Here is a 27,764-nt window from a genome sequence, read left to right as displayed (position 1 = left end):
TTTTTATTATTTTTTCAATTTTGAAAATAGGCACTACTTCTAAGAAGCAGCATATAATGAGACAAATGCAGGGACTGAATTAGTGCAGGATAGAGTTAAGCCAGTGTCCTTTTTAAGATAAGATGATGCCAAATTACTTTACAAAGAGTTGCATCATTTATATTGCTTTCAGTAGAGTATGTAGGATCTATTTGAAAGGTACCTTTATGACACTTGAAATTACCAATTTTTTTCTGAACTTGTGGTTGTAAAATACAATATTATTCCTTAGGTTATTATTTTTTCTCCCAATAAATTTTAGAATCAAATTATTAAATCTCTTAAAGTGTGCTAGAATTTTTACTGAAGCTGCAGATCAGCTCAAAGACAATTGACATCTTTATAGGATATGATGTGATGCTACCAATCAAATGCTGGTAAACTGCCCATCTGAAGAGAGAAAAGAGCCTCAGTGTGGAGCGTTTACCTCTCTGTGGTTTAATGAGTGTGTTAAACTGCAGCATGAAACCACTGAACCTGGAATTTTGAAGAAACACACAGAATGACTTCCTGTGGATTAGCCCAAGATAGCTAGTTTCATGACCTCCAACCACACGTGTAAATATATACATTCATACACACGGGTGTAATTTTAAATTTAGGTTCTGTATTTCAGAGAAAATGTTGTATTTTCCTGAGTCTGGCTTGCTTTGTTTAATATAATGATTTTCAGTTGCATTAGTTTTTCCGTGAACACTGTGATTGCACTTCCTTTACAGCTTCATAGAATTCTGCCGTGATGTGTACTGCATTTTCTTTATCTGTTTGTTTGTTGATAGATAAGTAGGCTGGTTGCATTTTCTATCTGTTGTAAATACTGCAGTTATGCATATGCTTACACAAGCATCCTTGTTGTCTTAGTTCAGGTTTTACTGCTGTGAACAGATACCATGACCAATGTAAGTTTTATAAAGGACAACATTAAATTGGGGCTGGCTTACAGGTTCAGAGGTTCAGTCCAGTATCATCAAGGCTGGAGCATGGCAGCATCTAGGCAGGCATGGTGCAGGAGGAGCTGAGTTCTACATCTTCACCTGAAGGAAACCAGGAACAGACTTAGCATCCTCAGGCAGCTAGGAGGAGGGTCTCCAAGCCCACCCTCACAGTGACGCACTTCCTCCAACAAGGCCACACCTTCTAATCGTGCCACTCCCTGGGCCAAGCATATGCAAACTGTCACACTTGTGCTGTGCTAACTTAGGACATACATCCTAGTGGAGTGGCCGTGTCCTGTGGTTGCTGGTTCTATTTTCAGGTCTTTGAGGAACATCCCATACTGATTTCCACAGGTTGCACATGTTACATTCCCACCAGCACCGAGTAAGGGTGTTCCTTTCCCCTCTATCCTCACCAGCATTTGTTGTATTTGATTTCTTGATAATAATTAAAAGAATTTAAGATTCTTGACATGAACCTCAAAATAGTTATAATTTGCTTTTCCCTAATGACTAAGTCCATCAGAATATTTAAAAAATAGTTAATGAATACTTTAAAAAATATTTATTGGCCATTTTCTGGATGACTAATGATGTTAAACATTTTTTTTCAGGTATTGATTGGCCATTTTATTTTTCTCTTGAGAAAAATAAAATGTCTATTTAGTTCATTTATTTATGATGATGTTTTTGCTGTTTAATTTTTGCGGTTATATACATGTGTGCATATGTATGTAATTACATGTCTAATGCTCAGGTGACAATCTTGTTTCCCTTTGTGGTTACCTCTTCACTCTGGGGATTATGGCTTTTGTTCTGCAAAACCTAGAGGTCCCCCAGTTCACTTGTCAGCTCTTGGCATTATTTTCTGTGCTATTGGAGTCCTCTTCAGAAAATCCTGTCTAGTCCTGCACTTCAAGTTGCATCAGCTATATTTTTTTAGTGGTTTCCGAGTTTATGTTTTATGTTAAAGTCTTTGGTATATTTTCATTGATTTTTTTTTTATCAGAGAGATGGATTTAGTTTTATTCTTTTACATGTGGAAAACAAGTTTTCCAATCAACTTTTGGTTTAGAGCTTGTCATTTCTCCAGTATATGTTTTAACATTTGTAAAAATAAAAATAAGTAGGTGTCTGAATCTGTAGCTGTGGCTTATTTCTGAGTCCTCTGTTTGCGTCCATAGGTGTGCATGTCTGTGTCTGTGCCACTTCGTTGTTCTTACTGCTATTTTTTGTTTTTACTGTGGCTATGCTATATAATTGGGGATTAAACATTGGACTATCTCTAGTATGTTGTAGAATTCCTTATCAGTCTCTGCAAATCTTGAATTCTATATGTCTCTTGTATTTGTCTCTTGTATTTGTCATTTTGGAGATATATCTTACATAATTTCATAGATTCTTTATGCCTTTAGTGTTTATCTTAGCTCTATCTATGGATTCTTTCTTGATCATATAGAGTAATTGCCCTTTATAATAGTCTCTAATACCTCCAGTGAGAAGCAAACCTTTATATTTTTATTATATATATAAAATTTAAAATTTTTACTAAAACATTAAAAATAGTGTATGTGTGTATTGTGTATGTGTGTTTACACCATGGCATATATGTGGAAGTCAGAAGAGAACTTTTGGGAGATCTCTCTTTGTGTCATGTGGGGTCCCAGGATTGAACTCAGGTCTTTAGGCTTGACAGCAAGCACCTTTACCCACTGAGCCATTTCCCTGACTGGAAGCTGCCTTTGTATGTGGCTTCTGTTGGCTTCTGCAGCAAGGACGTGCACTGCTGCTGCTCTGCCTGTGTTCACTGAGTGACCGTCCTTACCCCTGCTCTTCTCAGTATCCTGCCACTGCCTTTGTGGATTCTGAGGCATTTCTTCCCTGTGTAATAACTCCCATCCATTTTCCTTTATTACAACTCTTTTTTTCTTTTACTGGCTCTCTCAGAAGCCACCTCTAGTCTACCATCCTTCTGAGAACAGTATTCTTCTTTCATAGCTAAAGCTTAGATTAGATAAAGGTTAGACTAGATAAAACTGAATGTGTGACATTGTTGTTCCTGGTTAGTGCCGGGCAGTAGATTTTCAGTTTAGAGACTTGCTTGCTTGGGAAATAATGTGTAACTGTTTGTCAACTGTTATTTCTTTTCTGAAAATATGTATTAATTTTTTTTACATACAGAAATATTTACTTGAAAAACTTTAATTTTAAAATAGCCCTTCTCCCTAAACTGTGATGCTAACTTAAAGATCTATTTTGCTATGTGGAAATTTTCATTTCTGTTGAATTTATTTTTTCTACATGTAAGCGAATTCAGCTGTCTTTCCCCAGTTTCTTTATCAGCATATTATTATAGAAAACTTTTAGCTTTATAGCTAATTACTGCATTGATTTATTTTGTATTTTGATTGAAAGTTGGCAAGAGAGAACATTTATTCCCTCCTTGTCATATAGCTTATAATACTATTTTCAAAGGAAAGTGTAGAAGTAAGTGAAACACTTACTTGAACTTGTGTGTCTTGCACGGTGGAGCACTGTAAAGCTGGTGTTTGAATAGGAAGCTTCCCTTTGAACTACTGCTGTAAGTTGATGGCTCTTAACATCCTGTCGCGCTGTGTTGTCTCCTGAATGCCTGTTCCTGTGAAAGGGGAGCAGCAGGATTCATGGGAACTATTTCCAACACATAGGACTCAAAGTTCAAAACTAGAACTGCTTTCTTAGTGCTTTCGTGCCTTGAAATTATCTGAAAGAGGATTTGAAAAGTTGTCCTTCTGCAGGCCTCTTGAAATTTTACCTCTGTGAATTAACAAAGGATTGCAGTCTTGACTTTAATTCAAGCTATCTCTATAAATCATAATAAATAACCATTAAAGATAGGAGAACTGTGTAATTGGAAGTAGAGCAGTGATGTACAAATGACTTCTATTCTGTTTGTGACAGCTCGAAGGTCCATGTGTTTTACAAATTCAGAAGGTCCGCAATGTGGCTGCGCCGAGGGATAATGAGGAGTCACAAGCTGCGCCCAGGATGCTGCGTGTGCAGATGACGGACGGGCACACGAGTTGTACGGCAGTAGAGTTCAGTTACATTTCAAAGATAAGGTGACTCATGTAACTTGTTAAGAGGATCTGAGGGTGCTTTTCAAACCTGAATTCATCGTCAGCACTTGAAAAAGCAGGAAAGGAGTCTTAAGTGGATGCTGTAATTTTCCATAAGAAATTTTTGGGATTTTTACGTCTGTTTTGTCTAAAAGACAATTAGGGATGAAATTAGTTATTCTTTATTCTGTGGTAACTATAGAACAAATTTAAGATACATATGCATGTTTTTTCCCCAGAAAATCTTCGGTTATTCACTGTTTAGAACACATTAGAATATCTTTAATATTTTTTTCCCTAACAGGTTAGCAGCTGGCTGTACACAGTGATGTGTTATTACACTATCTAAGATTCTAGCCAAGTTTGGAAGCTCATATACTTTCTGAGGAGATAATTAAAGTTAAAGAGTCTTATGGCTTCCTACTTTGTAAGAAAGAATTCTTTAAGGAACAATCTTCCACATTCTTATTTAATTTAAAATATGTTTTTATTAAATCTTTGAGCATTTAATATAATGTATTTTGATAATTTTGTCCCCTCCTGGAATTCCTCCTAAATCCACTACCACTCCTTAGCCATGCTGATTTCCTGGTATTGGCAAAACCTTGTTAGTGTAATTGTGCTGCTGCTGATTACTGCTGAACTTGGAGATGGGACATTGCTCTCAGTGACTGCTCTTCTGACCACAGAGCTCTGTAAGGGAAGGGAAAACCCTCTGTAAGGGTTGTTCGTGACTATTCATCTGTCAATTTTGAGTTATGACTAGGAATGTTAAGCTTATGAGGCTCAGAACAATTGTAATGGCTTTCTTGAGGTAGGGTTGATAATATGCAATGATATACAGAACAATGTCTAATCTCTTCCTCTGTATGGGCTCTTTGAAGTTTGAGAACTAGGCATATTCTTACTTCTTTTCACTAATGATTTTTATTAGCCATCTTTTAAAAGGATGTGGTATTAATACTCACTGATTTGATGTTGCATGTATCAGCATGTGATGAATTTCATGAGCCTTAAAAATGTGAATAATGAAGCCATTGCAGAATAATTTCTAATTCATCCCAAGTGTTTCACGCAGACTATTTTAGGAGTCCTATTTGGAGAGCTTTCCCCCTTGCTATATGTGGGAAGAGATGGAGTAGGGTTTATATCTATGCTTTTACTTCAGAACAAACCTACATGATGAAGTGAACTTCATCCTGAGTTTCCTTTAGCAGAGTTGGTGGGAAGATAAGCATCTTGTATCTGGTTTTTGTGCAAGGATTTGTGATGCAAGGTTTACCAAGCATCTGATTAACATTGACCTTCCGTAGAACAGTCTCGCTACGGTCAATGCTCATGTACTTTCAAGTCAGTGCGTAAGAGTCTTTTTAAAGTTATTGAATAACTAATTCTCATGTTCATGGTTAACACGACTAGATGACTAACAAAAGGATTTTTATAGATTACTATAGCTCATATAGGTGTTAACTTTCTGACAAATATTTTTCTATATTAAAATTTAGTTTAATAATGATATATTTTTGTCCTGTATAGCAAAACCTTATAAAAAAGAAAGGGGGGGAGGTATTGTATTCATGAGTTGAAAGTACTTTCCTGGCTGGGGGGTGAGTCAGTAGTTAAAAGCACTAAATGCCCTTCCATTTCAATTCCAGTTCAATTCCCAGCACCCTCATGGTGGCTCACAATCATCTGTAACACCAGATCCACAGGATCTGATTCTATACATGCAGACAAAACACCCAGAAACATAAAATAGAATTTTAAAAGAGAAGGGGAAAGTTCTTCTCTGTCTTTCCTTTTTCTTTACCACAGCTTTGTGAGGTGTGATTTGTTAACGTGTGGAAACTGAGGCTCATTTTGTCTATTCATTTATCGCTTGGTCTTCATTTATGATGATCTATTTTTACTTTATGGCTAGTTCTCTTGAAATCTAGTTTGGGTGTTAGCGTATTGTGATTAAGTAAGACTCCTTTTCAGTTGTGGACGAGTGTCATTGCAGCTTTAACTACTGATTCCTTTTGTTTCTCCTGTGTCAGCCTGAACACACCACCTGGCACAAAAGTGAAGCTCTCCGGCACTGTGGACATAAAGAACGGATTCCTGCTGTTAAGTGACTCTAACACCACAGTTCTTGGTGGTGAAGTGGAACACCTAATTGACAAGTGGGCGTTACAGAGAGTAAGTGTGCAATACAACTAGCTCAGACTATTAGAACATCGGCGTTTCTGACTGCATTCTCTTGAGCTCTTCGCACAGTGAGCAGTAGCATTAGTCTTTTGTGTCAGGATTATTAAACTAGCACATGGTGCTCAGTAGAAAAACTATCTGCTGTGCTCTAACAACATTCTTCCTCCAAAGGAAGTGACAATTTTCAGTACTTGGTCCATTTTACTCATGTTTTAAATATTAATATTACAATATCTTGACAGGTTTGAAATTTGTCAGTTAAGAAAAAGATATATTAAAGTCAGATCAATGCTTATATAATTTTCCAACATCTCAGCAAGAATCATCCCACTTAGAACTATGAAGTCAGGTAGGAACTTACTCACTTCCAATAAATACACACAGACAAGCATGCATACACTCTTGCCTCTGTCCACCAGTCTACTTTCTGTCTCTGTGGGCTTGACTATTTGAATATCTCTTAGACATGTTATATACTAGTATTTGTTCCTTTGTGTCCAGCTTATTCTGTATAAGGTAATATCTATATTGTAGGTTGTCAGAGTTACCCTTTTAAGGGCTCAATAGTACTCCACTGGCTATGAATACTATATTTTGTTTTCCCTCTGTCAGTGGGCATTAGTGTTGTACTTGTCTTTCGCTCACTATAATAAAGCTGCTGTGAACATGGGTGCACAAATAATAGCCCCTTTCAGGTCGTTTGCATGTTTATTTGTAGAATTGCTGGGTTATATTGTAATTTTGTTTTTATTCTTTTAATATGGTTCTGACTTCTACACTGGTTATTTTCTCATAGTACCTATTCTGTGTGTGTGTGCGTGTGCGTGTGCGTGTGCGTGTGCGTGTGTGTGTGTGTGTGTGTGTGTGTGTGTGAGATAGTACCACTTTAGTTTCTGTGTATATTTATCAAGGCATAATGCTGCCGAGTGTCTTGTCGCTAGGTTGTTGTTCTTACTGAACCCTCTGTGCTCTGCTTTCTGCATTGTACTCTGAAGTTGGATTTACTTCTTCCCTTAGGAATGGCGTTCCTATGCTACATAGGACTGGGTTTCTGACCAGGCCACACTCATTGTGTGGAAAGGGAACTTAGGCCTGGCTTTTGTACCTTCATTAGTGCAAGAAATAGAAGTCTTCTAAATTGTTTTTAATTTTTCATGTTAACAAGAAATGTTAATTCATGTCTTAATGTAAATTGAATTGGTTTATAGCTGTTTACGTAATCCTTTCCTTGTAAGGGAATGAAACTGAGCTAAGGGCCTAGATGATCATGTGTGTGTGCCACGCTGTTCTTCTTAAGTGAGAGAGATGGTTAACGTATGGAGATCGTACCGCGTGGACGGCCCTTTGCTCACTAAGCTGATGCTGTGTTCTCTTAGGTTTATCATTCAATCTGTGGTTTACATGACACGTATAAGTGTTTACAGAATCCAGGGACTCTGGAATATGTTAAACAATACAGTACACAGTGAAGTTTTAAAAGTACTTTGTGACTCTTTTACACTGTATTTTCATAACATGTGTAATATTAATTAGCACAAGTTTAAAGTTTAGAAGGTAACTTTATAATTAACGATGCATGTTAATACCGTCAATGGAAGGATACAGAACGGGGTGCTGCTGAGTTTCCTCTGGTCCTTGGAGGGACTTCAGAATGTGAGAAAGTGCTTTGTTGTTCTTCTAATTCTGATTAGGCAAGTTTTAAAAAAATACCTGAAACTCATAAGAGTTTGGAAGCTTGCGTATATTAAATACCAATCAGAGGCTCAGCAGGTAAAGGTGTTTGCTGTCAAACCTCATGGCTGGAGTTTACCTCAGACCTTGAGTTTGATTCCTGGAATCCACATGGGGGACAGGGAGAACTGACTCATGAAAGTTGTCTTCTACCCTTACATACTTACGTTTGTGTGTTAGTGCGTTTGTGTACATACTCACATGCGTACAAAGTACGACAGAACTTTTAAAAAATTCAGTTGGTTGAATATTTCTTCAAAGTATGAATTAATATAAGATAATTTGAAAAATGTTATTGTGTGAATTTATATTTTATCAACTATAGGATTCTAGTATTTAAAGAACTAGAAATCACCCTTATCAGTAATGACTTTTTTTCTAGTAAGTATTATCTCTAAAAATGTTATTTTTGTAGAAAACTTTCAGGCATTATTCATCTATTGGTTATGTGCTTCAGAGTAAAATTGTTCTTGCCAGAGCATATTTTCTGTGAATTGACTATAGTTTAAGGAGGTCTGTTTTCTCCAAAGGATACCAGCTTGAAAAGTATTTCTAAAAATTAAACTTGATTGTATTTGGTCAGAGTGATGACAAAAGAACTTTTCCAGCTTATAGAAATAAAGATCACAGTATTTTTTCTGTCTTGTAGTTTGAAATGCTTTAAAGAAGTCTGCTGTGTCTCTTAATATTCTACTCTAAGCTGTGCGTTTCTGGTATGTGGGGCTAGTGTGTTTAAATGTGTGTTTGATGCTTTATGACCGATTCTGTTTTTAAATAGAGCTTACTAAAACACAACAGAAGCAATATTGGAGCTGAAGGTGGCCCGCCTCCTTTTTTACCTTTCGGACAGGTAAGCACTTTCCTCTGGCGGGTGGATTCAGTCAGGAAAACATGTTCTTCATTGTACTTAAGTTGTATATGGTTTTGTGCCAGACTTTACTCAGACATCATAGAATTATATCAAAACATGAAGGCCAAGAAATTTAATAATATTGTTCTTACTCCAAAGATTGAAGCCAGTAAGAGTTATGTATGTAGATCAAATTACAGCTAGATAGGTTAATAGAAAATAGTATTTAAATGAGAATTTTAAAAGTAAGGGGATTAAAATATATATGCCAAAAATTTCCCCCAAATTCTGTTTTTCAGCTTAGCCTCCATTCAATTATTCTTATTAGTCAGACACCTAATTTTGTTGTATGCTGATGTTTTCAACTACAGCAGCCTGGATTATAGGAAATAAATAAGTCAATGTGTAGTCTTTAATTTTTAACCTCTTGTCTTAGTTAAGTATTATTATAACAAAAGACTGTGACCAAGGTAACTTTTAAAAGGAATTATTTAATTGGGGCTTAAGGTTTCAGAGGTAAAGACTATCCTGGCAGGAAACAGTGGCAGGCAGACAAGCATGGTGCTGGGCCTGTAGCTGAGAGGTTACATTTTGATCCAGTAGCATGAGAGAGAGAGAAAGCCAACTGGGAATGGCCTGGGTTTTAAAAACTTCAAAACTCGAGGTCAGTGACACAAGTCTTCCACCAAGCCCACACCTCCTAATCTTTCCCAGTTTTACCAACTGGGGTCTGGGCATTCAGACATGTGAGCCATGGGAGCCATTCTCATTCAGACCACCACATCTTTCCTACTGTGAAGGAGATTTGTGGACGGTTTGAGCTGGCCCTGTGTCTTGTCTTCCTTTCTGTACTCAGCCTGGACCTGTGTTCTCCAAGATCTCTTCTGTCTTCTCTTGCTTCTCCCTAGATGAGCCGGAGAGCACTCCCTGTGGTCGTTGGCTTTGCCTTGCTTGCGGCCAGCACAGTTTTTTTTTTTTTTGGAGCTGAGGACTGAACCCAGGGCCTTGTGCTTGCTAGGCAAGTGCTCTACCACTGAGCTAAATCCCCAACCCCTAGCACAGTTTTAAACTGTTTTTATTCTGTGCTTTTCTTACAGAATACTGGCTAAAGTGAAGGTGAATTGGGACATAAAAATATGAAATTGAAACCAACATTTTATTTTGTATGTTATTTGAATTTTGTTTGAAACTTTGGTACTAAAAATATACCTAGTTGATAAGAAGATATGGGATAGGATCAGTTGATTGGTATCTTTAAAACAATTTTTATGAGCTATACTTAGATTTAAATTAGAGCCATTCCTGTATTATAGGTGTGCCCCCTCCCCCCTTTTAAAGATAAAGGTAGATAAAAAGTCCTGTGTTGTGGTCCATGTTAGTAACATTCTGCTTGTAATAAAAGAACCCAGAATGAAAATATTATAGTAATGTATGCTTGAAAATAATAATTGACACTTGTACAATTTTATTTTTTCCTGAGACATTTGTAAAATTTTTCTTAAATTGCTTAAGAAATAAAAATGACTTTTTTCTAGAGAGAATTAACGATTTAGTTACTTGTCATTACTGTCCAGAATTGAAATGCATATTATTATAAATGTAGGACTAGGAAGTATAGCAGAAGGTTTAGTTTCCATGATGGTCTTTTCTTCATTGTGAAGAGTTTGTACAGCAGAGTACAGCAGGTAGGTAGGCTAAAATTATAGTGCTAGCTCTCTCTGTGTTGCTATAAATGGCATGTTTATCTTGGAGGAAAAATACTATATTTGTGTAACACATTTGAGTATTTCCTCTTCTCTCTTTCATATAGTTAATGAGCTGAGGAAAAAAAAACCCTGTTACTTTAGAAGGCTTATACTAGTGTGGAGTTGAGAATTCAGAGACTGTTTTCAGATAGAGACACCTGTTTTAAATTATGATATTAAAAGTTTAAACCTTAACAACAAATAAAACTTTGCATCTTAATTGGGCATGGTTTTAGCCTTTGACTTTCAAGTTCCAACACATTTGTTACATGTTAATAAGTGTACTGCCTGACTCATGGATATTGTGGTGTGATGTGAAAATTGAAATCTAATTACAAATCAAATTTACCTGATCTTAATTATTGTAGACAACTTGAAATCTACAATAGCTTTTAAGTTATTGTCCTAGAATTAAACTTGGGTCTTGCAGTCCAGTATGTTTTGTAAATGTATGGCCTTATTTAGGTGATGTATGTGTGTATGTATGTATGTATTATGTATGTATATACACAGATATAATCTTTAATTTATATCTATTTAAAAGTAACATTGTAATCAGCTTCCTAGTTTTTGTGTGTATGTGGTTTTTGTTTTTTGTTTTTTGTTTTTTTTTTAAGTCTATTGGATAGAGTGGTTGTTTGGCCTTTACCAACGATAAGAAATATAAACATTTTGTTTGAGGAAATAGTTCTTGTGAAGAACTGTATTTCTTGCAATTTGTCTTGGAATTACTGAGCGATATGAATGTATTTTCTCAGAAATGTGCATTTACTGTCCAAGTGGATAGCAGAGAACTTGATCGAAGAAAGACATTACAAGTTTCATTGCCTGCTAAACCTACAAATGATAATGATGAGTTTGAAAAGCAAAGGACTGCTGCCATTGCAGAGGTCGCGAAGAGCAAAGAGGTAAGAAGAGGGTGTTTGCAAACTTCTCCCATGGCATTCTCTAGAGTTGCCTGTGGTCATTATTGCTTTTCACATAACTCATCCCCAGAGTCCTCATGCTCCTCTCTTTACAGACTGTCCAAGCAGAGGGAGGCCATGCTCCTCTGCGTTAGGCCTGCCTGCTGTATTCCAAGTCACCTTGGCAAATCCTGAAAATATTTCTGTTAACATGTCATCCACCCAATGTCCTTCCTTTCTTCTCTCAGCGAAATAACTAAACGCATTTTTCTTTTGCATGACAGCAGAGGGCGTCCTGTTATTAGCTGAACTAGTTACTACTTTCCCAAGATAGTGTTCCTCTGTAATGCTTGCTTCTGAAAAGGGAGATTTGTGAGGAATGACTTATGAGCTGGGATCAATTAGTACATCAGAATTATGTCTTGCTAGCTTATTTTATGTTGACTAGAGTAGAGCAAACATGTTAATCTTAGGATTTTATGTGGCTGTATAGTGACACGGGACACATGGACATGCACACACACACTCAGGACACGTGGACATGCACACACACGCTCAGGACACATGGACATGCACACATACACGCTCAGGACACATGGACATGCACACACACACGCTCAGGACACATGGACATGCACACACACACGCTCAGGACACGTGGACACGGGACATGGACACACACACACGCTCAGGACACGTGGACATGCACACACACGCTCAGGACACATGGACATGCACACACACGCTCAGGACACGTGGACATGCACACACGCTCAGGACAGGACACGTGGACATGCACACACACACGCTCAGGACACGTGGACATGCACACACACACGCTCAGGACACAGACATGCACACACATGGACACATGGACATGCACACACACGCTCAGGACACATGGACATGCACACACACGCTCAGGACACGTGGACATGCACACACACGCTCAGGACACATGGACATGCACACACACGCTCAGGACACATGGACATGCACACACACACGCCAGGACACATGGACATGCACACACACGCTCAGGACACGTGGACATGCACACACACGCTCAGGACACGTGGACATGCACACACACGCTCAGGACACGTGGACATGCACACACACGCTCAGGACACGTGGACACATGGACATGCACACACACGCTCAGGACACATGGACATGCACACACACGCTCAGGACACATGGACATGCACACACACACGCTCTCCATCATAGGCCAAATTGGTTTTAATTTCTTGCTTACTTGGACTAGGTTTTTTCTCTGTTGATTGATTTTTATTTTCAGTTTAATATGAATTTTTGTTTGTGAGTTTCTTGGTTAGAATTCTTACTTTTTAAGATTGAAATAGTTGCCGTGTTCAGAATATAATGAAGGTTTGTGAGCAATCACTTTTCTACATAACTTCAAAGTTTCACCAGAAAACATGACATTTGCTTGTCCTCCTTCGTGTCTTTCTAGCTCCTGTTTAGGGTAGGGCTGAAAGCAAACCCTCTGAACCAGACAGCCCAGAGCCTGTCATGCTGACAGTGCTGAACTGATGAGCCTTGGTGCTCCGCTTGCTACAACTGTCAAATAGGAGCAGCAGTGAACTGTCCTGACTGCTGTGGGGGCTGTAATTGGCCAGCCTCCCTACACCCTGCACAGAGTGTGACATCCCTTTGTGACAGTTACCACAAATGTTGGTGTTCTCCAGGATGCTCTTCTTTCTAAGGCACTTAAGACCATTAAATTAAGTGTATTTTTATGTAGTTTATCTGAATATATTCATTTCCCCCCAAATATTATCTGATTCTTAAGTGTGGATTTATATTTTAGATTGTAAACTGTAGAAGAGGATATTTGATATAGCCTGTTCCATGGATTGATGTGAATCTCAAGCTTTCTTCCTAAGGTTTTATTTGCTATAGTTACAAATGTCTATATATTAGAGTATATGGTTTACATTATAATGTACTTCAGTGTTATAATTGATCATGCTTTCTTCACAAGTATAAAGAATCATACGTTTTTAGGACAGAAACAGATGTCAGAATTCTTCAATTTCTGAATGAGAGTGTTGAAGTTCAAAGTTAATGAACTCAGGGCTTATCCAGTGTTACCCAGTAGCCATCTTTAGGAGTAAATTGACATGTTTGAATGATCTGCATTCTAAATAACAAAAGATACAGTTGAAATTCACATGACAATTTTATATGCATAGACCTTATACCTCAGGATAATGAAATTTGATGGGTGATTTCAAGGAGGTGAGTAATTAACTGTGTTATAGCTAAGGAAGAATAATTTATGGAAAAAGAAAGCTGCAGAAAAAGCTGTTTACAGAAATGTGCTCTGCAAGAGGCAGGAACAGAGTAATGGGGGTCTACTGCGGCATTCACAAACTGTTGAAAAGACTGTCTTACTACTTAGACATTTCCAGCTTTTGAGTCTTTTGCTCACAGCAGTAACATCAGCTAATCTGTATCTAAAAGGGCTACTTCTGACTGCTTCATTGAGATGGGTTATAACGAAGGAAGATTGGAATTGTAGACAAACTGATTCTGGAAAAGAAGTGATGATATCTTTCTTCATTCTCTATAGGCTGGGAAAAATTGTCAGTTTCAGAAATTTTGAAATTAGGAAGGCTTCTGAGAGATACAGGGAATTATAGCAGTGGAGAAGTAAAGAATGACTAAAGATTTTTATGCTGGGATATTGTCTGGATACCTTGAAATCCAGAAGATTAGAGTGGGGAATATGTAAGTTGAGGTACTGTGGTACTCCATTTTGAACGTATGAATATTGAGATGCATACTAGAGATGTTGTAACGTTTAATAAGCAGTGAGCCAGAAGAGTGAAAAGAGCTTTGGTATAGATAGCCTACACTGGAGGGTTCTATGTAGTAGGATGGTTTGATGTGTGGCCTTGTTGGAGTAGGTGTGTCACCGTGGGTGTGGGCTTTAAGACCCTTGTCTTAGCTGTCTGGAAGCCAGTCTTCCCAGTGGCCTTCACAACAAGATGTAGAACCCTCAGTTCCTTCCACTCCATGGCTGCCTGGACACTGCCATACGCCCACCATGATGATAGTAGACTAAACCTCTGAACCTGTAAGCCAGCCCCAGTTAGATATTGTTCTTTATAAGAGTTGCCTTGACAACAATGCCAAGCAACCAGAGCTTCAGGGAAAGCCACTACCTAAAGACTATACATGGACTGACCCTGGACTCTGACCTCCAGGTGGCAATGAATATCCAGTAAGAGCACCAGTGGAAGGGGGGAAGCCCTGGGTCCTGCAGAGAACCCCAGTGAACTAGATTGTTGGGGGAGGGTGGTAATGGGGAGGATGGGGAGGGAATACCCATAAAAGAAGGGAGGGGGGGGGATGTTTGTCCGGAACCCGGAAGGAATAACACTCAATGTAAATAAGAAATACTCAAATTTAATAAAAAAAAAAAAAAAAAAGAGAGTTGCTTTGGTCATGGTGTCTGTTCACAGCAGTAAAACCCTAAGACAGATGGTATTAGGCTAAGTCAGATCACCAAAGGAATGCGTGTTTATAGAAAAGACAAAAGGTAACACACTGGATAAGATTTTAGCTCTGGAGGATAGATGAATAGAAGTCAGTTCCTCCAGACTGATCATTAGTATGGAGAGAAATAAGACAATTTGGGGTAAGTGTCATGGGTAAGGGAGTAAGGAGTGCTTACCAAGGCTAGATGAAAAGTGTTGTAGGCTATTGACTGATGCTGGAGTATTGAAGTTATTGACTTCCTTCCTCGATGCTCATCCTGGCGTGGTGAACACTTGAACTTTTTAAAAGTGAAAGAGCAAGCAGGCTCAACAGGGACAATGGCAAAGCAGTGATTGGAGGACTGGATCATGAGGTGTAAAAGTGTGTGGGCCGTGAAGTGCAGTAAGATTGACAGGCAGTTGTGATGGTCTTAGGGATGCGTCATCCACCCACCATGATGTCATTGCACTGCTCTGCATTATTTATGGCTTGGGAGTCGGCAGCTGTTTAAATCCTTCAAACAACTGAAAATGCTGTTCTCCCATTTGTAACCCACAAAATGCAAAGAAAATGTTAAGGAAATAAATATAGATGATGGGCATATTTTATTGTCACCAAAAGCAAAAGCACTTTGGAGTTGTGGAATATAAATCTTAATTCAAACAAGTTAGACTCCAGACTTTTTAGGTAACTGTTCTACCAAAATAGTAATTGCCATCTGCATTAGAGCATTTGCCCTGTGTGTTACTGAGGTAACACTGTTGATGATGGCCTCACAGGATTGATTTTCTCATTCCTTTTGTAGGGATAAAAACCTAGAGAAGCAGTGAAAGGTGAAAGTTAAGTGGTTTGCCTGAGGGAAGAAGCAGAGATCCCATAAACTAGCTTGTCTAGACAGTTGAAAGCTGAGCGTGTGCTGCAGTGCCCACCTAGTTGAACAGTTGAACATGGAATGACAATGAAGACTTCTTAATTTTCCCGAAATTCCATAGACCCAAAATTGAATAGTAATGTCCAGATACAGTTTTACTTTGTTTTATCAAACTTAAATAACATGATATTCAAGTACTAATGTTGTGTACTAATGTATGTCTAATATAAATTTCTCATTTTTTACATTCTACTTTACATTTTTATCTAGTTCTCAATGTTGAATAAATTAAGATGCTTTGTTATTATAATATTTAATAATACATAATATATATAAAATCATTTAAAATGTGCTTTTTTATTTAAAATATATTTTCAACAATTATCACTAATAAAAAAATCAACTTTTAACTTGCTTTTAATTTTACCAAAGGTATCAGACAGAAAAAAACTATGTAAGATTTCTCTTTTGATGTATCAGCTGTGGAATGCTTTTCAGCCATGATCTTGTATCTTTCCAAGCCAATTATCTTCATGTTCTATTTTTTTCATAATTATTTTGAAAAGAGATGATTAATGAAATTAAATCACATTTCAAATTTATTCAAGTACATCAACAAAATAATATATAGACTCAGCCTTCTACATATTGTTAGTAAGGAATGACATATATGATGAATGTAGATAATGAATTAATAATCAAATTTACTCTTTGTTCATGCTATATTTAATTCTAAGATTATATAATGATCCATATCAGGCGTGACACGCTGTCATGGACTCTTGGCTCAGCTTAGTACTTTGTTTAGACGAACCTTGAGCTGTAGATGGTTCTAGGGCTGGAATCCAAGATGTATTCAAAGATTTTACTGGAGTAATTGAGACAACTAATCTTTATGACGTTTATATCATCTCATTTTAGTCTGTATTGATGCACACATAGATTTGTTTTGGTGACTTAATTAAAATCTAGTAATTTTTTTTGTAGAAAGAGAATGCTTTGGCTTGTAGATGTTTGTGCTCTATGCTATTCATAAGTGTCAGTTATTTTAATTTTACTTGTAAAAAGTAGTTAAGCTTTAAGTGATTACTTTTTCCAGTTTTTTAAGTAATAATCTGTGAATGATATTTAAAATACTATTTACTTACATCTGCTTTGTTTTTCTCTTATCTGAAGACCAAGACATTTGGAGGAGGTGGAGGTGGAGCCAGAAGTCATCTCAATATTGGTGCTGGCGGGCACCGAAATCGGGAGGTTTCACAGAAGGAAAAGGCTTCCAAGTCAGACAGCAAAAACGAAGGTGTCTATAGAGAACTGGTAAGTGTAATGTAATGGGCCAGCCACAAGAGAGCTAGACTGTGCTTTGGATATCTTCTTCCTCCCCCTCCTCCTCCTTCTTTTTAGTAGTTCTTCTTTGTAATTTTGTTGAGGTGCTGTATAAAATACGTGTTTTGGAGTGAATAGGGAAGTATAATTATTTATTTTGCTTGTTTGTTTTTACTATAAAAATTTATGAGTCCATGTTTTCTTTGCCATATTATTTTTCTAAGAGTTTATTCTAATATAGTATAAGTTTTTCTTGTTTTGGATTTTCAATGAAAGTTGCTGTAACTTAGGTTCCTCCTTGACCATCAGTGTGGTGAAACAGTAAGTCAGAATGCTGTGCTAGTGTGACAGTTTTGCTATAGCTAGGAATGAAAATCTGAGTTAAGGACAGTTCAAATGGGTATTTGTACGTCATTAGTACAGCTGTCTCTGTTCCCTTCAGGTCGATGAGAAAGCGCTGAAGCACATAACGGAAATGGGCTTCAGTAAGGAGGCGTCGCGGCAAGCGCTGATGGATAATGCCAACAACCTAGAGGCAGCCTTGAACGTACTTCTGAACAGCAGTAAACAGAAGCCTGTCGTGGGTCCTCCTCCCAGAGGTATAGCTCATGTGCAGCGAATACGTGAAGGACCAAGGCCGAGTGTTATACGTGGAGAGCTATAGCGTTAGGTAACACTGGTTCTTAGAAGCGTGAGGCTTGGAGCCATGCAGGTCATGTAGGCTGCTTCCTGTGAGTGTTTATATAGACTGTGTCTAAGAGGGACTTGCTTAGCAGGGTTGTTAGAGGTAAGAGAGAGACCATGATGCACACTGACTTGTTCTGTTACTTATGTCTAGATAGATCCGTGCCATTTGTATTAAAGACTTACCACCTAAAATAAACCAAACAGTATCTTTTACTTGGATAAAGTAGTACTGTTGGGAATCAGATTGAGAAATATCCCTGTACATGACATAAATAACCATGCATATGCATTGTAGTATGTAGAATAATATTCTAAATTTTATGTGAACATGTTAGATGCCTTTATGGTACAGCAATGCTTACAGAGTTTTACTAAACAGAGATATAATTATGCTAAGTCAACTTAATTTTTTTGTAGAAAGAAAATATATTTTAAGGTAAAATATTTTTAAATTTAAAAACAGTAATATGTGTTTATTTTAAATCTAAGTCCTGTATTCATTTGACAAATCTTTGATAGATCATATAGAGTAGTAAAAGTACCTCTTTCTTATTGGATATTTTATTTGTTTACATTTCAAATGTTATTCCCTTTCCTGGTTTCCCCTGCAGAAACCCCCATACTCTCTCCCCTCCCCCTCTTAATAGCTTTATTTAAAGCTATTTTATTGTTAAAGACTTTCACTCAAGCCAGTGAGAGGAAATGTATGTACAGTCCTGTTTACAAGATTGCTGACTGCGTCTTAGTGGTGTCTTCCGTTGCTTTTCACACTCAATGTATGTATGTATGTGCTTTTCAACCTAAGGTAGAGGGAAAGGCAGGGGGCGAGTACGATCAGAAGATGAAGAAGACCTAGGAAACGCAAGACCGTCAGCACCAAGCACATTATTTGATTTCTTGGAGTCTAAAATGGGAACTCTGAATATGGAAGGTAGGCTAACTTGAAAATAGTATTAAAAATATATCAATTTCTTTTTAAAAGACCAACCTCATTTACAGTTGTACAAATGATTTCTATTCTGGATGGTTGCTTAGAATTTTTATAGTGAATTTCATTTGGCCAAAACACAGGAGAAAGTTTTAATATTTACATTCTGAAGCAAATGTCAGCTTCCTATGCTTCTAATGGTGTGTCGAGTAATATCACCACAGTACTCCACCCACAGCTCCTAGTACATTGGAAAGCTAGATGTACAGATAGTTGTGATGGACAATTTACTGTAGCATAACTTGTGGTGCTTACATCATTTCTGAAATCGGTTTGTTTGTCGTTCTTCACATGTTCCTAAGTGGCTGAAAGTGTTGCTGGGAGAATATACTTTCCCCACTGTTTCCCATGATGTACAGTAATGAATAACATAAATAGTGGGAGGGCAAGAAGTCTGTTCAATATGTATCTTTCTACAAATAGAATATGAGAAGTGTTTTCAAATATTGTAGTTAAAATATTAAAGATTGAAATCATATTATGTTTTAGATTTACTTTTTAATTCAGCCAAGTAAAGTTAGAAGCAAAATACTTTTAATACAAAATCTAAGTGTCTATATTTCATGAAAACCGGGGTTTATCATTGGATTTTACATTATATATATATATGTGTGTGTATATATATATATGTATATAATTTACACAAACTATATGTAAATATGTTCTTATATACTCACATACTTAAATGTATATAAGTATAACGTATACTTAAGTATACTTATTTACATATATAGTTTATATACATATATAGATTATATATTGTAATATATAAATTTGTAATATATAAATATATAATTTTGAAGATGTTTGAATGAAGTCAGTGTTTGATGAGGACAGTTTGTAGAGGATAACGTAGAAGAGCAGTGTTTGCTGACATGAGACTGGCACCTCAGTTTCTATTACTGTGTAACAAATGACCACAGTTTCCAGCTGAGGTTTGGTTGAGTTTGTGAGCTAAGCTGGTATCCATGTTCCTCTCGCGGGCTCATGTGCCGTAAGCTATGAAATCGGTTCCTCGTGTGTGTGGACAGATGTGTTTTGTTGTAGTTGTTTGATTTTGCCTCTCGTTGATGAGGCTGCTATCTGCTCTTTCAAACAGCCTTTGTGTTGTCACATGGACATTGTAAAGAGGTTTTGCTCTACAAAGTCGGCAGGGGAGTCTGCTGCATCTTCATTCACATCGCACTTCTTCCTGACTGACTTCTCAGCGTGCTAAGCCTCGCATCCTCTGAGGGCCCCGTTCAAACCTCTGTTGACCATTTCATCTCTTGATTCCTGTACTCGCACCTTACAGTGTCTCCTAAATCATGACTTTGATTTCATATTTCTTTTTAGTGGGATTGAGTATGTAATTCATCTGTGATTTGGCATATGGAAATGAAATATTATCGTAGTTTATAGCTTTGCCAGATCATATCTGATTATCATATTATGATATTTTCTGTTAAGCCCCCTTATTTCGTGCGAAGTTTATATTAAGTAAATTATAACATTCACTAAGTAAATAATTAAATCCTCTTTAATAATCATTTCTAAGCTCCTTAGTTGAATTTTTGTTTTGTTTCATAAGTGGCGGTACATTTTCAGACATTTTTGTAATCTGTAATGATGATTAGACCTTTATTGAAAACTTTGTCAGAATAAGGCCAGCTTTTCGTTTCGGGTGGGTTAGGCAGCGCTTTAATCAGGGTGACATGGGACGGCTGCTGACTTACTGCACCATTGTTAATACTGTCTGAGCAGTCATTGATTCCATCAACTGCAGCTTTCTGTCCAGGCTCTAATGATATGGACACATACAGAAAAGATCCATGTTTCCATACATAAGTATAAAAGCTCTACAATAAATGATAGGTTCACAGACAGAAGTCATTGTGCTTGCAGATTTTCTCTGTTCTCCTGGCCATGAATTCATGGATACATCGAAGTCTGTAGGATTGACGAGAGAGCTTGATTTGTGGTTGTTCACAAGCTTATTTTTTTTTTTTTTTGGTTCTTTTTTTTTTGGAGCTGGGGACCGAACCCAGGGCCTTGCGCTTCCTAGGCAAGCACTCTACCACTGAGCTAAATCCCCAACCCCAAGCTTATTTTTTTTTTAAACATGTTTTGTTATTCTCTCTTACGTTACTATACCTCACTAGGTGACAGCATTCTTAACTGACCTGGAGTTTATAGAAAAGAGCAGTTGAGACCAGTGTCTGAACTGGTACTTAGGTAATTTTACAATTCCATCCTTTCCTTTTAATTGGAGTTAAAGCCTGGAATATATTACTTGGATTATATTCTAATATTATATCATCACTGATGCTAGGAGATGGTGAACATTTTTCTAAGGAACGTCTAGAAAGCTTTTCAGGGTAGTCTTCACAACATACAAATGGATAGGTGAGCTTCTGAAGATTGCTCTGATCTCATGATTTGGTTTAGGTTTGTATCAGTATAGCTATTTGGGTTTTTATAGAGAGAGGCGTATGGATTTAGAGCTTCAAGAAATGCTTGTGACTTGGTGGACTGCAGTTGCTCAGTATGCCCAAGGCTCTGACTTCAGTTTTCAGTAAAACACAAACTTGCACATATATCACACATGTACACATGCACACACATACATGCTCACAGAAATATACACAAACATACATGCATGTGCATATATATGTACATATAACACACCTTACATCCATGTAGACATGCACTACTTATATGCACATGCATGCACACACTCACATGAACAATTCTAATGCTATCATTGAGTAACAGAGTTTTCCTTATCATCTGTGTTTTGATTCTGTTTACTTCAAGTTGTCTCAGGATTTTGTTTAGTTTTAGGATTCCCAAAAGTCTATGGTTGGCTTAGCAAGTGTCTTCGTTTAGTTTCTAGAGCTGGATAAACACCATGGCCACAAGCACCTTGGGAAGAAAGAGTCTGTTTTGTCTTAGAGTTTACAGTCTACAGTGAAGGGAAATCACAGCAGGAACTCAACATAGGAACCTGTAGACAGGAAATGAAGCAGAACCGTAGAGGAGTGCTGTTTCCTGACTTGCTCCCCATGGCATGATCAGACGATTTTCTTACATAGGATCACCTACACAGGGCTGGCCCCTCTGCCAGTGAGTGGGCCTTCCCATAGCAATCACTAATTAAGAAATGCCTCACAGATGTTCCTGCAGGCCAATGCGGTTCCCTGGAAGAAGCTGACAACACCCAGCGTGCACAGCAAGCTGGTTATGGATGGACTTCTTGTGTCCTTTTGATTATGCACTTCTAAACTAAAATTGTAAAACCCAACATGCTATAAAATATGAATCTTTTTGGGTTATGATGTCATGCTGGAAAGTGGGAGATTTCATATCTGAACTTATATGGCAGTCAAAATGTAGGCATGCTAAAAGCATGATATTTATTTGTACTTCCAGCCCATCCCTAAATCATGTCAATGTGCTAAAATATAGAATACAAATATTTTCAAGTGTTTTGTTTGAGGAATGTTGAATATGTGTCAGATTCTGTAGTGTTTTAAATTTATTTAGGAAACATATTCTCAAGAATATTCTAAGGATAGGCTTTTTCTGTTAAATTTAGTACGAGTTCGTACGAACCTTTGCTTTCATATCATACGTAATTCTTCTGGAAGACCCAGCCGTGCTGCCACTTCTTTCTTCACTTTTATTTTTTAAATGTTTCATCAGAAGGTACTGATCGCTTCTTAGAAAGTTTCTTCTAGCGTAGCTTTAAAGACCTTTCTCTCTCAGTGCAGGCTGAGGAACCCAGTGCTGCGTGCATACTAGCCAAGTATTGGACAACGGAGCTGCATGTCTGGTCTGTGAGGGACTGTGACCTGGACTGTCAGGCTGTTTTATCACAGCAATAGAACATCTAGTTTCTTGTGATTTCCAGCCTGCATATTGTGGAAATCTTAATTATTTTATATGCTTACTATATAGATAGTTCCTTAAACTAGTAATTTAGTTAGCAGTAAGCTATACACATCTCTAGAATTTACTAGCAGCTAAACCGCCAAGGGACTTGGATGTTAGGAGAGTCTGTAAACTACCCTGAAAAGAGACTGTGTGGGTCTGTGATTTCCTTGCAGATTGCAGCTTCATTACAGTACTATTAACTGTGCTTTTAGGTCAAAGTGATCTAAATGTACATTCCTCTGGAGTTTTGAAGTTTTCAGTATGGATATTACATATCAAATAATTGAGTATTAGTTACTTGTGGAAGGTTACCCCTGTTGAAGAGACTGCATACTAAATTTTTATCATTTTATTTTGAGGTGTAATATATAACTAATTTTCTTGGATATTTTGTTTTATTAAATGCAAACTTACTAAAACACGAGCTTTTCTTTCACTTTCACTGTTCTAAGATTTTCTTCAGGGAATAGGGAGGCAAAGTTTAGAACAGAGGCAGAAGGAACAGCCATCCAGAGCCTGCCCCACATGTGGCCCATACATATACAGCCACCAAACTAGATAAGATGGATGAAGCAAAGAAGTGCAGGCCGACAGGAACTGGATGTAGATCTCTCCTGAGAGACACAGCCAGAATACAGCAAATACAGAGGCGAATGCCATCATTATACCCCTGAACTGAGAATAGGACCCCCGTTGAAGGAATCAGAGAAAGCACAGGAAGAGCTTGAAGGGGCTTGAGACCCCATATGAACAACAATGCCAAGCAACCAGAGCTTCCAGGGACTAAGCCAATACCCAAAGACTATACATGGACTGACCCTGGGCTCCAACTGCATAGGTAGCAATGAATATCCTAGTAAGAGCACCAGTGGAAGGGGAAGTCCTTAGTCCTGCCAAGACTGAAGCCCCAGTGAATGTGATTGTTGGAGGGAGGGTGGTAATGGAGGGAGGATGGGGAGGGGAACACCCATAGAGAAGGGGAAGGAGAGGGGTTAGGGGGATGTTGGCCTGGAAACCGGGAAGGGGAATAATAATCGAAATGTAAATAAGAAATACTCAAGTTAATAAAGATGAAAAAAAAAATAACAAGAAAAAAATAAATAAAGTGATGGATGCTGTGTACGGAGAACTGCTGCATTCTAGGGACTGTGCTAACTAACGACTTGCCAGCAGTAAATGATGTTGTGATTTCCATGTGCTTGAAAAGAGAACTAAAGCACTCCGAAGAACTAAGGAACTAGGGTTTGGGATTTTATTTCCAATTCATAACGTTCTTTGACTTGGCATTGCTGAGCCGGTATTCATGTTGGGAAAGAGCAGTCAGGAGCTCAGCTTTAAGACATAATAAGTCTGGAAAATCAAAGAGTGAGATCAATAAGCAGTCAAATTTAGAGATCAAGCCCAGGTGCAGGAGGCAGCAAAGGCACTTGAGCAGCTGCTGTGAGAGGGAGCAATGTGAAGAGGATGCTGAGAGAAAGGGTAGGTGTGTGCTGTTAGACGAGGACCAGCGCAGGCAGGGAGACCTGGCCTTTTCATTTTGCTCATACTGTGTATAGTTACTCCACCATGTTTGATTTCACACTATTGGCAATTTAAAAACTAACTCATACATTTTCATGAAAATTTAAAAATCAGCTTTTGTAAGATGTTCAAGCTGAGTTCAGTCCACCCCTGATTACAGACTCTCACAAAGGCTGTGAAGTGGCCGATTTAGAACTCAGGCTAGGGAATACAGAGGCTGTGTGGACAGTGGGATGGATGTTTTAGAGAGTCAGCCAGGGTACTATACTCAGTCCAGTATGGAAGCTTAGTAGGACTGAATCCCAGACAAGAAGCAGCTGAGGGGAGGAGGTATTTCGTCTCATGATCTGCAAGTGACAGGGAAGGCCTTGCCGCCATCGCAGGTCTGGTGGGCAGTTCACTTATATCTGTGCTGCCCAGAAAGGGGCGAGCCTGGGGAGAGCTGGTGCCCAGCTGACACTCTGTTTTACCATCGAGCTCTCCATATGAGCGGTGGATCTGCCCTTCTCGGCTACCCCCTATGCCCTCACAGGATCCATCTAAAGGCCGGCCTCAAAGTACCGCATGCTTTCTTAGTTCAACTATATGACAACCAGAATTAACCAGCACAAATGGGTTTAGGTCAGTGGATTATTTCTTCTGGTAGACTCTGCAATTTTTTATGATTTATTTTGTCATTTCTATTTTATGAGTATGTATTTGTGTCTGCATAAATGCTTTGTGTGTGTGTGCCTACAAAGACCAGAGGAGGGCATGTGCTCCTGTAGCACTCTAGTTAAGGTAGCTGTGGGCTGAGTCCTAACTGCTGAACCTTCTCTCAGTCTGCCTATTATGTATTTTTTTAAAGATTTTATTTTGTTTGTAAACTTTGTATAAACACAAGATGATTTCATGACTCTTTGTTTGTATACTTGATAGGAATGATAGTTTCTGACCTTAGGCTCTGCACTTTAAGTCAGAATCATAGAAAAATACAATTTTAGAAGAGATTTTTTCCACATATTTTTATTAGTAATTTTATTCCCTTACATTTCAAATGTTATCTCCCCTCCTGATTTCCCCTCCACAAGCCCTTATCCCATCCCCCCTCTCCCCTGCCTCTATGAGGGTGCTCCCTAACCCACCCACCGCCTTACTGCCCTAGCATTGCCCTACATTGGGGCATCGAGTTTCCACAGGACCAAGGACTTTTCTCTCCCAATAACACTATACTTTACTACATAAGCAGCTGGAGTTTTCAAGAATATGTATTTTAGGGAGAATATTAAACCTAAAATTTATTGTGGTCTTGGTCCTGGAAAACATACTCAGTTCAGAAGAAAAGTTTCTGTAATTTGTTTTAGAAAGTACTGGAGAGAAGTTTGATTCATTCAGTCCGCATATGAATTGGGGCTTACTATGTACTAGATACTGTTGGAGGAGAAGGGTAGCAAACCAAAGAAAAGCGTGAGCTCTTACAGTCTGTGAGGGCAGCGAGTGAGCAAAGCCGTTCTGCTCGGTCGCTGCTGCTGTGTACACGTGAAGGAATCTGACTTAATCCCAGGGTTGCTGAGATGATACTTTCAAAATGGATTCTGAGTCGAGACCTGAGGAGATGCGAGAGGGAAGAGGCCTGGAGCGTGTGCACACTCTGTGTAGGCATGTGGGTGTGGGTGAATATGCAGAATGGAAAGTGCTGGGAACATGGCCCTCATTTCCCCCAGAGTACATACAAAGTACTGTGTTAGAGTGGCAGCTAGTAACTAATGGGGAGACAGCAGAAACTGCCAGAAACAGCAATTAAATTCTCCTCATTATTTCAGTATTTTCTGTGGAATTGTGACATATCCGTATTCCTGTGATGTTTGGAGAGAAGGGAGAAGAGTCAACCAAGGTTGCCCCAAAGATGTGTTCTTATTTTATACAGATTTGTTCACACAGTGCCTTTTTAAAAAGTGTCTCTTGCAAAAACTCTTTCATGATAATTCAGAGTTTTATAAGAAAATTGTAAAGGTAACTCAAATTGATGAGTGATCTAGAGCTAATAGCTTGACTGTGCGGGTAGGAGCCTGACGGACTGGTCACATCCAGCTGTACACTGATACGTGACCCCTGTTAGCCTCTTCAGCTTCCTAATGTACAACATGGACTGTTACCATAACTAGAGCCTACAGTACATTTACCTGTTCTTTACATATAGAGGGACACCCTCTAGATTGAACTACTTAGTCATTACATCTGCAACCAGCACCTCACGGTGTGCGGTTTAAGCCTGGCCCTGGCTGGATAGGAACCCGACTGTGGATAGGATGCTGTCTATTACGTTGTTTCTCAGAGTTTCCATGATTTATTACTTAATAGTAACAATGATATGCTTTGTAACTTCCTAATACGGAGTTTTACTTCTTAAGGAAGTTTTGGACATTAAAATTTTAATAAATATTTTCATCTTAAGCTTGGTATTTAGTTTACTATGTATCATACCTTTGATAGAATTTAATGAGCCTAGGAAAGCAATGTATATTTTAAAATAGTGAATGAAGGCCTTATCAGATTAAAAGAAATGCTAATTTATGTGTCATCAGTTCTGGATTTGGTGTCTTTATTTAACACAAATGAGTATCAGTTTGGACATTTCGGAGCACACAGTACTTTCCCTTTGACAGCAGTAAAGGTGATGTTTTTAGTTAGACCTGAGGTGGCTGTGTGTTTCCTCTCCTTGGAGCACTCTCCCTAGCTTCTTCTACATTTCTCGTTCTTTAGGGCTCAACTAAACTACGAAGCAGAAGTTCTGCTAGTCTCACCATTAGTCATCTATTTCCTTTGAGACTGATTAATTTGGGTTACGTTAGTTTGTACATGAGTGTGTGGTTGTTCACCTTCCCCACTATAAATGGCCGCCAGAGGATAGAAGGTTGTGGTTCTGTCCTGTGCCCATGTATAGTGACGAGGACAGTCCTGACACCATCTGCTTCAGTGTTCACTAACCACCACGAGAAAGAGGTGAAGAACTAGCATCACTGTGCTAGTTTTCACATCAGAGCTCTGTTCAAGGATAGGACTGGGATCATTCCCAATGATACTTATAATTCTAGATGCCCTTAGGCATTTCAAGTTAAATTTTCCTGATTCTGTGATAAGGGTTACTTCTTAGATAAAGAAACCGAGGTGCTTGTGAGTTTGTCAGAGACAAGCCTAGGAAGCAGGAGAAGCTCCTTGTTTGGTTTGCAGCTCAGCTCTTTCGTGCACAGGAGAGAGCAGCTTTGGATGCTTACTTTGTATGTGTGCTATACTCTTCTTTCCTGTGATCATTTGTGCGCACTTGGAATGTGCTCCCGTGTGCTTTACTGTACTCCTCACCTTCAGATGACAGAGAACGCAAGGTGGCACGCTCTCTTATGCTTCAGCTGTGTTGCAGTTCTCAGGGCCTAGGGCTTTGCTGGCCTCCAGTTGGGACATAATAGCCTGTCCTTC

At 38.3% G+C, this 27,764-nt stretch overlaps 1 protein-coding gene across 1 annotated transcript in view; it reads left to right on the top strand.

Moving 5' to 3' along the window:
* Positions 1-27,764, top strand: part of Tdrd3 (tudor domain containing 3) — a 120,720-nt gene that overhangs the window by 49,785 nt on the left and 43,171 nt on the right. Inside the window, exons 4-10 of the mRNA XM_032918264.1 lie at positions 3,915-4,075; positions 6,112-6,253; positions 8,772-8,843; positions 11,347-11,496; positions 17,051-17,191; positions 17,643-17,799; positions 18,693-18,818. Of these exons, the coding sequence (XP_032774155.1) occupies positions 3,915-4,075; positions 6,112-6,253; positions 8,772-8,843; positions 11,347-11,496; positions 17,051-17,191; positions 17,643-17,799; positions 18,693-18,818 (949 nt within the window). The remainder of the gene's footprint in view (positions 1-3,914; positions 4,076-6,111; positions 6,254-8,771; positions 8,844-11,346; positions 11,497-17,050; positions 17,192-17,642; positions 17,800-18,692; positions 18,819-27,764) is intronic.

This window comes from Rattus rattus, chromosome 12 (genome assembly GCF_011064425.1).
Source record: "Rattus rattus isolate New Zealand chromosome 12, Rrattus_CSIRO_v1, whole genome shotgun sequence".
Classification (NCBI taxonomy): domain Eukaryota; kingdom Metazoa; phylum Chordata; class Mammalia; order Rodentia; family Muridae; genus Rattus; species Rattus rattus.
This window is presented reverse-complemented; position numbering and strand designations above follow the sequence as displayed.